At 42.1% G+C, this 13,845-nt stretch overlaps 1 protein-coding gene across 2 annotated transcripts in view; it reads right to left on the reverse strand.

The window, feature by feature from the left end:
• The window catches only part of cdh4 (cadherin 4, type 1, R-cadherin (retinal)), a 276,520-nt gene that overhangs the window by 95,590 nt on the left and 167,085 nt on the right, over positions 1 to 13,845 (reverse strand). For both annotated transcript variants that reach the window (XM_072665982.1, XM_072665981.1), the window contains exon 4: positions 7,417 to 7,643. In XM_072665982.1, the coding sequence (XP_072522083.1) occupies positions 7,417 to 7,643 (227 nt within the window). The remainder of the gene's footprint in view (positions 1 to 7,416; positions 7,644 to 13,845) is intronic.

Genomic DNA, 13,845 nt, shown 5'->3' on the forward strand with positions numbered 1-13,845 from the left:
GTGTATTTGTGAGGATACACACACACGTTCAGGAGTCAGTGAGTGTGAAATGGCTGCCTGGATTGCCCCGAGCTCCCCCTAGCTCCAGTGCTCCAGAAGCACCGGCCCAGCCAGCTGGCTACCCCCTCCTCTCCCCAGCCAAGGAGAGGCCCGTCTGGGCATCAGTCAGCCCGCAGCCCTGCCGCACACATCTGGAGCTTATTGTTCCACCGGGCGGAATTATTCCACATGCAACACCATCAGGAGCTTTCCTATTACACACCAATGAAGCATGTGCATTCCCTTTCAGACTGCTGTGTGTCGGGCCTCACGTGAAGGCATTCTCTTTGATGCATCATTAACTTATTAATTTATTTTAATAAAATGTTTCTAAATAGTCCTTTCTGGCATTTAATTATTGCTTCAAGGGATGAGTCAGTATTCTGAATTAATTCAACTAGGAGTTATTAAGATTTTTTAACAGGCACTTTCTTTGCCACATAAAGTGCACTATGTATCCAAATGTTTGTGGACACCCCTTTTAATGAATGCATTCATTTCACACAGATGTGCCAATTCACACACTCAGCTTGTCTAGTCCCTTGACTAGTCTAGCAGACAAGCATAAACCACTTGGCACCATGCCTAATGCCAGGCATGGGCTAAAGGGGTATTAAGCCCCCCAGCATTAAGCTGTGGGGTGGGGGAACTGTGTTCTCTGGAATAATGGTTAGTGCTCCATCTAATACTTTTGGGATAAGTTGGGAAATTAGGGATGAGGTGGGGTGGCGATCATACAACATCCTCACCTAACAAACGCTCGTTGTTGAATGCAATCAAATCCTCACAGCAATGCTCCTCCAAAATCTAGTAGAGTCTAGCCTTCCCTGGACAGTAAAGTCTCCAACAACTCTTTTTGAATTTCCTTAATTTTAGACAAAACAATGAACAAGCATGTGTCCAAATACTTTTGTCCATGTTGTGTATTTTAGAATTGCTAAAATATTCATGTATGGTTTGTTTTAAAAGTCTTCTAAATTATTTAAATCTTCCGAACAGCTCAGTTACAAGACTAATTTTACACTCTTTAAAAAATGAAGGCACTTCAAAAGGTTTATTAAGCGATGCCATAAATGAACCATGTTTGTAGTAGTGATGTGGAAGTGTGAAGAACCTTTAAGGTTCTTTAAAACCACAAATTTCTACAAACATGGTTCTTTATGAAACCAAACCTGTTTTGTCAATGGCTCCGCCTCAAAGAACCCTTAAATCTAACAGGTAATAATAGGTACTTGATCATTAAGATAATAAACAGTGACAGTCCTGAGCTCAACTGTACATGCTACTGCTGCTGCCTATTAATTAATGCAAGCAATTTGCCACCAGTTAGCATGATGTCATTTTCATAATGCTAATTGGTTGCTATGCACTTTCAATCATCATTAGCATTACAGCATTAATCATTACTTGCAATCACAACTGAGGCACAAAGTCCTTCACCGGACACAATAAATGTATCAATAAGATTACAAGTGACCCCCATTATGAATTAAAATAGTAGCCAGTAAGCATTATGCTAATGACATTGTGCTAACTGGTCCCTACTGTTTTCCAGTCATATTTAGCTAAATTAGCATTCCTTGTCAGAAGCCCCAGGTGTTTAAGGACAGAAGGGTGTACTGCAGATGGATGAGACAGGAATAGAAGGAACATGGGGTTTGAGTGTGTGATCCATTTCAGTATTCATTGTGAGGGGGCAACGCCAATGGCTAGTGAGCACAATGCAGCACTTCAGCCTCACTGTGCAGTTGTTCCAGACTGCCTTAGGCCGTCCTTTTGCCAATAAGCCTTAGGCCTGTGGTTTTTTGCAGCCCAGCCTGATGAAACGAATCCGGAACACGATTGACCTCAGGTCTAGATTGGTGGAGATCTAATAATAAAAGCAATGAAATGAAAGAGTAAACAAAATGAGCTGAATCAATGTGAAACAGCCTGTGGTATCCACTCTATGATCTATCATTGATTTGGTTCTGCCTGCTAAATCACAACATTCAGTTATAACCAAATATAAGTGTGGACCTATTTGTGCAGGGCAGAGGATGGGGTAGTTCCTGGACCCTGCGGAAGGTCTGCTCCTAGGGCAGCAGAGTTAAGTGGGCCACACATGAGTTCAGAAGCCTGAGCACAGTCAACATTTCATTAATATTTCTTTTTCTATAGTCTATATTTGTACATATTCATGTGATATTTGTTCAGTTACATTTCACATCTGCAGAAGATTATCTCAAATCTTTGAGCCACTACAGGCCTTTGGATAGCCTAAAGCCATCAAAGGGCCTGGAAGTTCTCGCCAGTGTTCTCCTGCCCACCTCACTAAAGTTACATAGTCTAGACTAGCAACGGCAGCCACGCCATTCTCCTTATTAAAGGTCAGTGGAGCACCACACTGATTCTGATGCTGTTAACTTAAGGTAAAGTTGTAACATAGAGTTGCTTTAAGGGCTCCTTCACTCTTATAAATAAAGGTGCTACAAAGGGTTCTATGAGCGATGCCATAGAAGAAAACACTTTTACATAATAAAGCATTTTTGTAAAAGATAAAATAAAAGACATGATTGTAAAGAAACTTTAAATTGGTAAAGAACCTTTATTTAAACTATTTAAACATATAAAAGGTTAATCTCTTTCACAAAAAAAAGCATTTTTGGTTCTTTATGGAAATTTATCACTCAAACAACCTGTATATCAATACAGTGTTATTTTCTTTATAAAGCATTTCATCATAGTGTGACAACTGAGCTGTCCAGAAATGCTCAGAAGTTCAGAGAAATTGCTTTTTATGATGATATTCATGGGTTATGAAGTCCATATGTAGGTAGCCTTCCAAAAAAGTGCTTCTTACATTAAGAAAACTTTTAGCTTTTGGCCTCTGGCACCACCACTAAAAATAATTCATAATGGGCGACAGTGTTGCAATGCAAAACATGCTCTTCAGGAGCAGTTGTCACACTGTACCCTCGGTTCCAGTCCACTGCGGTTCATATTTAGTGAATTGACTGGTAATCAAATTGTCCACTATACAGCAGTGGCTGCTGTCCAAAATCGGGCAGTGCATCGTGAATGGCGGGTCTACCTAGTCTAGGCTGTCTGGGATGGCAGGGAGTGAACTCAAATGCAAGCCAGTGCAGAGAGAGCAGAGTGTCAGATGAGTATTTTTACCCCAAACTGAGCGCTGTGTAAGCAAACTTAATAAAACATGCTGGAGGTCCGAAGGGGGGACATATCTGCACTGCTGCCGCTTCACCTACTCAACTAAGAGCAAAGTCTTGTCTGCTTTGTACCGACACATGCTGCAGAACGGAAAAGGCAACTATGACTTTAGACCTGAAACTGTGACATAAACGCAGTAAAGCGTGCAAACCCACGCTGAATACTTTTATAATGTAGCGATGTTTGGTAGCGACGGTAGCACACAGAGCTAGTACAGGATGTGCTAGCTGATACACGGTAGCATAACGTCAAACATTCTAGGACTGTCTACCATTTGCTCCTTAATTGAGACATCCATGGCAACCCCTTGATGGAGTATATATATATATAAATGGCAAGAATGGCCTCCAATCTTCTGGGAACACTTTATAGAACATTGCTGTGGCCATTTGATTGCAGTCAGCCATACAAGAATCATTAAGGTCAGATGCTGATGTTGGATTAGAAGTTCTGGATCACTTAAACGGTACTGAATGAAGCTCCATTACTCCAGACAATGAGTTCCATTGCTCCACAGCCCAATGCAGGGTGGATTAATGGCCCTCCAGCCAACAATTAGCAATGGGCAGGATGACCGCAGGCTTTTGTGCAGCTGCCCTTAGAACGTTCCATTGTATTGGCAATGCTGTGCTCCTAATTAGAAGGAGTGTTTGGACACTTTTGGACATACAGTTTATGCTGCATTTTTTTGGGCCTAATTTTCTACAAGCACTGTTAGACTTAAAGTATGAAGGTGCGGGAAAGCTCTCTAAGCGGTATATGTGCTATTACAGTCACGGATATAATGACATAATGGGATATAATAACGATTCCATCCGCTGTAATGTCACGTCTTAATGGACCTGAACACAAAAAACACAACGGCCTGTACCTCATCTGAACTGTGTGTGGGAGAGTTTAAATGGAGGTTCTAGAGTGATTTTGAGAAAGCAAGCCCTGACTTATGTGAACCATAAGTCTGCAACTACATGCCTTAAGACTTAGGTTCTAACTGAGGCTAGAAAACCAATACTAAGGTATTGGGTACATAAGGTACATGCTAAATAAACCTGCTACCATTAGTTCTTTGAGAATGGCACAGTTTTAGCTTCCACTGCAGCTTTTTCCCCCCTCATATCAGATAAAAATGGGTTTCATGGTAGACTGAGAAAATATTCTATCAATAAGGGTTCTATATAGTGATGAGAAGAAGGTTCTTTGACTTTTTGGTGCTACATACAACCATTTTTAAAAGGTTTTAAAGCAGGGGTTTTCAAAAATGGCTTTATAGACCTCTAGCTAGAGCTTGGCGTTTGGCATAATGACCTTAGGCTCATGTGCCGCTGCTCGAGACCATCCAGTTATATAGTCAACGCTTTTCTGTAGAGATTAAAAAAGCTGTGTGCGTGGAATGCTTGTGTACTTGTGTCCACAAACATCTGGACATTTAGTGTATTGACAAACCATTCAAAATTCAATGTAAACTGTAGGCAAATTATGAATTAATCTCCAGTAAATATATGTTTACAGATAATTACTGATGATAAGCCATTTGCCGTGGTGTCGATTGTAAAGATGTATATTAAGGTGAATTTGAACTGATCTGAACTCTTTTTCATAAAGCTTTTGTTTCGCATTTTCACAGAAGCTCGAAGCACACCCACACACCCACCCCACACACACGCAGACCAGGTTCCATCCTCTAAGGCATCATTCTCCTTTTCAACATGTGTGGCACACGTCCTCCAAATTCAAACCACAAAGCGCTCAGAAGGGACCACGGCGCCCACGGTGACTTTGAGGCGGTGTCCTGATAGTAAAGAGTTATGAAGATGCACAGCAGTATAAAGCAGACCTCTGAGTGAATACATAAATAGGAGCTTAGATTAGCGATAGCGGGACCAGCAATTCATCCGACAGAGTGATCTGGGTTAGGCAGCTGTGGGTGGCCATTTACAGGGAAAGACCCTTTTTCTGATCCCAAAGCCCATTTAGAACATTTGTCTGTGTGTGAGTGTGTGTGTGTGTGTGTCCTTCAGCAGCCTGTGCTAACTGGCATGGGATAGCTCCTCTAAATGGCTGCACAGAAGGCAGGGACATGTGAGGGGTTTCGGGACATGGCGAGAGGGGCTCTTCAGACCGAGCCCCCCTGTGGCTCTCTGGAGAACCCTTAGTCCTGCCGTGCTGTTTGTCATTTCTGGGTCACTTTGGATGCAGGAACAGGCCCACGCCAGTGGGAAGGACGTTTGCATACAGCAGGTGTACGCCAACTCTCCAAACCTCCACAGGAAGGGAGCCTAAACTGAGGATAGATTATAAATGGAAGAAGAGCCTGAAAAGAGTTTATATATACATACATTTCAGCCATAACATTAAAACCACCTGCCTAATGTTGTGTAATATCCACTTGTGCTACCAAAACAGTTATGACCCATCAAAGAATGAACTCTTTAAGACATCTGAAGGTGCCCTAAGGTATTTGGCACCAAAACATTAGCAACAGATCCTTCAAGTCCCATAAGTTGGGGTGTGTGGCCATCATGGACAGAGAGCCTTGGTTGTCCTTCCTTGGAGCATTTTTGGGAGGTGCTGACCACAACAAAAACTCTGACTCAGTCGTCTAGCCCTCACAATCAAGTCCTTATAAAAGTGTCACAGATCCTTAAACTTGCTTGCCCATTTTTCTTGTCACACAAAAACCCTGTATATCCAAAACAGTAACAATTTTTAACTATTATTAACTTTTATTAAATAATAACCCAATATAAAGAAATTGAGAAATGGAGATACAAGATTTTTGTTTGACAATGATGATATACATACAGTATATATATATATATATATATATATATATGCAGTCCAGCACCTGTATCAACGTGAGTATATCCATTCCTGTTGATTTGCTCAGCTAAAGATAAGGAAGGTCTACAGGAATGCTATTCTTTGAAAAGTTAAAGTGCACATTTGCACATTAAAATTACATTATGCAATTTGGTACAATGCCCAGAGTTAAATGTATGCTAACAGCACTTGGTTCAAATGAGAGATCCTGTCCATGGGAAAAAGGAATGTGAGTAAGTGTGTGTGTGAGTGAAGGTGAGGATGTGTGTGTTTGAGAAAGAAATAATCAACTGCAAAAAAACAGCAACTGGTTTTCAAATTTTGATAATTGCTAAAACACAATTACTTCTTGTTCTATTATTGAATCTCTCGGGTGCTGTTTGGGGAAGGGGTAATTCCGGAGCAGCGACGATGCACCCGCTACATCACCTGTTCAGCTTCAGCCAGGCCGCAACATTAACTCAATCAATGTCAATTATTCCATGCACTCCATTATTGCTGTGCGTGGTGCCGGCTGAATTTTAATCCCGACTCTGAGCTTCCTTCACGCAAATCCGGCCCTGCTCTGATTAAAACGCCATTGCTACATTCCAGACACCCACGTCGCATATATTACTTCATATTTTTAAACTGCCTAGGGACAAAACCATGCTTTACAAGGTATGAAATATAAATGGTAGCTGAACTTTTTTTTTTCCCCTCTCTCCCAGCCATGGTTTCCGTAATCGAATTTGGGGTTGAATATGAGGGATATGTCTTGGAATTTAATGCTTGAGAGGTTTCACGAGGACAGAAAGACGAGTGGGTGGATGTTTGGTTGCTTGGTAATGGATGTGTTGCTTAAGGTGTCTTAGTAGACCTGGATTGATCCACAGGTGACAGTCATGTTTATATATAAGCTTCTATACAAACTAAGTCAGGTTACTGATATTGATGACCATTGACCTAAAGGTTAAAGAAATTGGACCAGAAGGTTGTCAGTTCAAATCCTTTGGACTGGCAGAAAGTGGGGGTGGTGAAGGAATTAAGCAAAACTGTGTTTTCTCCACCTTCTTCAGCAATCACAGCTGAGGAACATTCACCCTTGAGCAAAGCACCTAAGCCTCAAACCTAAAGGTCAGAGAAGTGGGCCTGGGATTGTAAAAGGTCGCTGGGTCAATTCCCTGGACTGGCAGTAAGTGTTGTTGGGGGAGTGTAGGAACCACGCCTTCTCCACCTTCAGTATTTTAGCTGAGGTACCTTTGAGAAAGGTACCTAACCCCTGATTGCTCCCCGGGTGCTATGGTGGCTGTCCACTACTCGAGGTGTGTATACTCAGTAACTCACTCAGTAGCACTCCTCTCTCACCTGGTTCATAGCGGGAGGAAGAGTGTGTCCAGCGAGGGCCAGTTTGACCGTAGTCTCCCAGATGTGTGTGTCCTTGCTCCCTCGAGCCGTCACCATGAACTGGATGGGCTCTGACAGGTTGGTCACCTCTCGCTGTGCGTACAGGGAGCCGTCCGGCCGGATGCCAAACTTTGGGTCACTGCTCTCGAAGCTGATTCTCTCAGTCAGGTGGCAAACCTCAAACCTCACTGCGGAGAGGGAGAGACAGGAAGATGGAGAGAGCAGAGGATGAATATTTAGAGGTTATGATTCTATCACTGAGGAACAGAGGAGCAGCTGGTCCTGCTGATGATATATAGCTGGAACAGTTGGTCTACTCTGGGCCTATAAGGCATTTTGAACACACAGTGTGACGGCTTTGTCTGCTCGAATGAACAACTTGGTGATGAGTCAGCCCAACATACCACACACAACAACACACTACGCTAAACCTCCTGTTTACAACTCTCACTTAAGGCTAAATGTCACTGCACAGGCTTGAGAGACCAGTCTTCTGATAGAGACCATCAACAGTTACTGTCTGTGTGTCTATGTGAGAGACAGACAGACAGAAAGACAGAGAGAGATAGAGCAAAAGAGAGACAAAGATAAATGATAGAGAGAGACAGAGCAAAAGAGAGACAAAGATAAAAGACAGAGAGAGACAGAGCAAAAGAGAGACAAAGATAAAAGACAGAGAGAGACAGAGCAAAAGAGAGACGAAGATAAATGATAGAGAGAGATAGAGCAAAAGAGAGACAAAGATAAAAGACAGAGAGAGACAGAGCAAAAGAGAGACGAAGATAAACAACAGAGACAGAGCAAAAGAGAGACAAAGATAAATGATAGAGAGAGACAGAGCAAAAGAGAGACAACGATAAAAGACAGAGAGAGACAGAGCAAAAGAGAGATGAAGATAAACAACAGAGAGAGACAGAGCAAAAGAGAGACAAAGATAAAAGACAGAGAGAGACAGAGCAAAAGAGAGACGAAGATAAATGATAGAGAGAGAGCAAAAGAGAGACAACGATAAATGATAGAGAGAGACAGAGCAAAAGAGAGACAAAGATAAAAGACAGAGAGAGACAGAGCAAAAGAGAGACAAAGATAAAAGACAGAGAGAGACAGAGCAAAAGAGAGACGAAGATAAACGACAGAGAGAGAGACAGAGCAGAGAGAGAAACAATGAGAGATGGAAACAGAGAGAGCGCAAAGAGAGAGACCAAAGACAAAGAGAGCGAGACAGAGGCGAAGAAAGAAATAAAAACAGGGAGAGAGAGAGTAAGAGACAGAGAGAGACAAAGACAACAAGTTAGAATGAGAGGGACAAGGAGAGACAGACAGAGATACAATGAGACAAAGAGACAGAGAGAGAGAGAGAGAGAGAGAGACAGAGAGAGAGAAAAGAGAGAGATACCAAAGACTAAGAGAGACAGAGACAGGCATAGAGTGAAATCGAGAGTGATAGAGAGACAAAGACAAAGAGTTAGAAAGAGGGATACAGAGAAATACAGACAGAGAATGATAGAGAGCAAATGAGAGACAGATTCAGAGAGAGGCGGGGCAAAAAGAGAGAGACAGAGAGAGAGGCACAGAGAGAGAAAAATAGAGAGAGAGGGACAAAGAGAAACAAAGAGAGAGAAAGACAGAGAGTGAGACAAAAAGACAGAAAGAGACAAAGAGAGAGACAGAGTGAAATACAGACAGAGAGAGAAGGAGGGGATAGTGTGATCCTTCAGGGACGGCTTTTGTATTTATTTTAACACACTCATAATTATGCAGGAACATCTTCAACACACACACACACACACACACACACACACACACACACACGCTGTTCCCACTCCTGTGACATATTTAACAAGGATGAAAGCATGAAAGGCGTGTCTTTTTGCTGAGTAGGAAAGTAGAGGGGGATACAGAGTCCCCCACAGAATCAGATAGAGAGAGAGAGAGAGAGAGAAGAAAAGAAGAACTTTGCTCTGAAGGCTGTCATGACAAGGGCATCGCCCTCTCCCCTAAACCACATCAGATGTAAAAAAAAATCAGGAGGCAGAGCTGCCTTATATAAAAGATTCATAGAGGGCCCAGTGCTGGCTAAGCAAACAGTGAGAGAGCCGAGCGCTGACACACACTCTGCCCTGTTCCGACTCACTGCTTTGCTGCCTTTGAGTAAAAAAACTCCAGGACTTTTAACACTCGCCGTATCACCTCTTGCATTTTCATGCGCGAGTCGAGTCCACGTCTGGCAGCGTTGGAGAGCCGCGTTCCTCGGGAAGTCTCATTTAGGTCATGTGGAGCCTGACAGACTGCAGGCACGGATGTGAATCATGTGTTCGGCTGCGTCGCGTGGCCGCCAAGCCCTGAGATTATTCTCGTTAACAAGAGCAGATGGTCCTCTCACAAACACCTGAGGGGAAACTACTACAGGTCTACTTAGCACGCCCAGAGAGAGAAGGAGAGCGCGAGAGTAAGAGAGCGAGATAGAGAGCGAGAGAGAGGGAGATGCAACACATGCACACACACTAACCCTCATCTGAAAACTCTGAAAGAGTCTGACTCCTCTACCAAACACCCTCCCTGCTATCTACTGCAACAACAGTCCACACTCAGGACAGGTCTCTGAGCAGACCTCCTGTCCTGTACGTCCAGATTCACGAATACCCAACAGTCTCCTGAAAAGAACAGTGACATTTCTCGTGCTTTCGCTCCACCCAGTATCAGTATTTGCACTATGTCGGATATTTGAGATGGATGTAATATAACTAAACTTTATTAAAACTTTATTACTTACAAATAAATGTTTCCTCACAGGAAAGAGACATTCTTCAGTGGTTTGTCGATTAGCTATATTACCTCCATCTCTGAATAATAATCAGATACAGATTTTTTTTATTAAATACTTAAGATCAAAATCATTTAAAAATATTTAGTATGTAATAATATTTCCTCCTTATTTAATAGCATCTTACATATGCTTTAAAAAGGGCAATTCTTTCGTTTGATTCGCTGATTAGTTTTACTGCCTCCATCTCTTTCTTTTTTTATTTATTTAGTTATTTTAGTGTGTGTGTGTTTTCCCAAAGGTTTCTATATGATAATTTAATAGGTAAAATGCCTCAAATCCAATATTTAATGTGGTTGTTTGCATTATAGTTTTTTCTTATTCTGATACTGGAGTGATGATTATATGTTTATGAGCTGAACTGTGCAATGTGCTACACACAGATGCTGATAAATATCGACAAGGGGGTGTAGTCATACACGCAGCTCACGATTTGATTCAATTTGATTGTATTCACAAGACGGGTTCATGATACGAATTTCGTACAATGATATTTGGATCAAAATTTCAATGGATATTTAATGACTGTGTCCTCTTTTGCTGCACACTCTCCTAAAAAGACTGGAAGGTGAAGATTGGAGGATCACATGACTCTGCTGGAGTTGGCTGCTGATTTGTGCTGGTTGTTTAGAAATGAGGATGTTCGAGCAATGCAAGTGCATTCCATAAAATAAACAAAGCACATTCCCATCTTCACAAAGCACAATGCATTACAAGATTGCTATATCAGTATTTGGTGGTCCGGACCTTATGCTGATCCTCAGCTTATGATGATCTGGGAGCAGACTGTAAGAGAGGGGGGAGAAGTTTTGGGCTGGCTTCTGCTTGAGGTAGAAAGCTAGTGCCCTCCTCAGAGAAGTGGAGCCAGAAAAGGATGAGGGTTGCGAAGACATAGACATGAGGGCATTAGATAGGACATTAGATTGGGGAGGAGGGGCTTCGGGCATGATACTCAATAACTCCACATATTGTCCAGCCACCTGACTGATTGAGCTCAAAAGCTTTCATTATGATGAAGAAAGAGCCGCTAACCAAACGATCAGCTCCTGTCTGTGCGATCAGCTCCGGTCTGTGGTGCCTATTCTATACTCTGGTCTTTCTTCTTACTCCATGCTTCTCACAAGCTAATCTGGTGGGTGTCTGCCTCGCACAACAGCCAGGAGACCTTGAAGGCTGCATGAAGAATGTCCTTGGATGCAAGAAGAACAGAGAAGAATTTATGAAACTGAAAATGTGAAGCAGATGCCGGAGCATCTCCTGCTTCGGTGTGGGAGTGTGCAGATTGCGTTACGAGCAAATTTATGCTAGAGGCCAAGAGCGGCCCGAATAATTTCCAGCTTCCTCCTGCTTTCACTCTCTCTCCTTGGCTTAAAGGAAAAAGGGAAAAAGAGCGTGTCTTACCGATTTTATCTCTCCTCCACCCTCCTGCTGATGAAAAGACAAATTGATTTCATAAATCACCCAGGGAACGAATCGCTTGTTATGAGCGGAGGGGAGCTGTTTTTCAAAAGTCCCGCACGAGCGGGCGGAGGATTCCGGATTCCGGCACAACAAAATTTTTATCAAGCCATCGATCCAATTTACCGCTCAGCTTCCTGTCAGAACAGCAGGCACATAATCTATTAATCAACTAGCTACTCACTTACTCCAGAGCTTTGTCTTGGGAGTAATTGCATGTATAAGGAAGGAACACAACCAGTCCATTTGATCAGCCTCCAAGCGCACTTCCATCACTGAACAACATCAACAGCATCTGTCTGCGGTGAGGGTTAGGAAGAATGAAAGGTACGCTTATCTATCAAAAGCACTGTAGGTAGATGGCTGGCCTTTAGGGTCAATCTCAGGTTCGGGATGGGTAAGATTTGAATTTACACCTCGCTCATTAAGAAAAAGGGATCTATCTATTACTGAAAGGGGCTGAGACCATTCTTGGTGGTAGTTAGAACCATTAACAAACAAACAAATGAGAAAACTTACAAACATACAAAATTGTATTAAATTTTCCATTATAGAAAACAATTATTTAATCAGGCAGTTCAGCATATCTTGTGGAGTCCCACAAGGTTCTATTTTAGGGTTTATAAAACTGATGTAATGAAATAGTATATGCAAAAGTGTCTCTTGCGAACATAAATAAATAAATAAATAAAAAGGAAAGCTGTAGATGATACAGAGTTTTTTTTAACTATTCTGTAGGAATTCATTTGCTTATTGTTTCCTCAATTATTTGATGGGTTTGTTGGTTTTGGTGGGATTCTCTGTTCAGTTGCATTTGTTACAATACCTGTATTAAGCAGAAGTACACAGTATGAAAACCATCACATTTAAAGGTTTTTAACAGTATTACCCCTACAACACTAATATTATCACAATGTATTCCATTTCTTTTAGGTAAGGCCAGGGCCTCTGTCAGTGGAAACAGAAACCGCTGGATAGCATAGTGGATTACACCCTTATCTTTGCATAATCTTTGCATCCTTGCATCCATCTGTGACATTTCTATTTATGGCAGCAGTTGTGACAGCAGAAACTCTAACATACCATACCAGACTATAACATACCAGTAAGGCAAAATGAAAATTGCTCTGAATTGAAGCATTTGTTCAATGTATAAAGTCTGTATGGAATGCTGTTTGTCTCTTTCACAAATAAAAGCATTTGCTAAACATGTAAATATGTAAAGGCAAGGACAGGATTTTTTTTTTTAAAGCTGGTCGTTTCAAAATAAATAATCAAAGAGTTTTCTTCTAAAAGAATGATTTGCAGTTAAATGTAATAAACTGCAATATGTCATATTACAGTACTTAGAATACACTGTAAGTCACTGTAAGTTAATAAAAGCATTCAGCTTTGCCCCCCGTCAGGCCGAAAGTGTTATTACAATCTTCCATTACCAGAGAACAGCCCTACAGTGTACAGACGTCCCTGTAGTTACTAAGTAATACACCTTAGTGTGTCATAAGCCTTGGGGTGTTAAGGGGTTAAGTTGCATCCACTGCTGAGACAGATGTGCAAATGCACACACACACATGAACCCATTGGCCATGCTAGAAGGCCTAGAGGACTAGAGGGGTGGATATTAAGCACCCCCACCAGATTTGAGCTGTGGAGCGGTGAGACTGTGTTCTCCGGAATGATGATGGGGCTCCATCCAGTACTTTTGGGATGAGTTGAGGATGAGGTGATCATCCAGCATCCTGACCTTACTGACGTTGTTGTCACTGACTGCAATCAGAATCTGGTAGAAAGCCTCCCCTAGACAGTAGAGACAGCTGCTTTTGTCGGAGTAGCTGTCTCAGGAATTGCTGTGAGGATTTCATTGCATTCAGTGACAACAGCAGGTCAGGATGCTGGATCATCACTGGATGATAGATGTAATGTTTAAGCCACATCTTGCACTATGAATGTCTGTGGTGCTGTTCTGGGTTTAAGATCAAACAATTTAATAGGCTGATGGGTGGAGCTCGCTGGCACAGTCACTTACACACATCATGAACGTGGACCATTAAAGCAGAGAGATCGGATGTGAGCAAAACGTCAGGATCAGAAATACGGTTTGTAATATG

This window comes from Salminus brasiliensis, chromosome 21 (assembly GCF_030463535.1).
Source record: "Salminus brasiliensis chromosome 21, fSalBra1.hap2, whole genome shotgun sequence".
Classification (NCBI taxonomy): domain Eukaryota; kingdom Metazoa; phylum Chordata; class Actinopteri; order Characiformes; family Bryconidae; genus Salminus; species Salminus brasiliensis.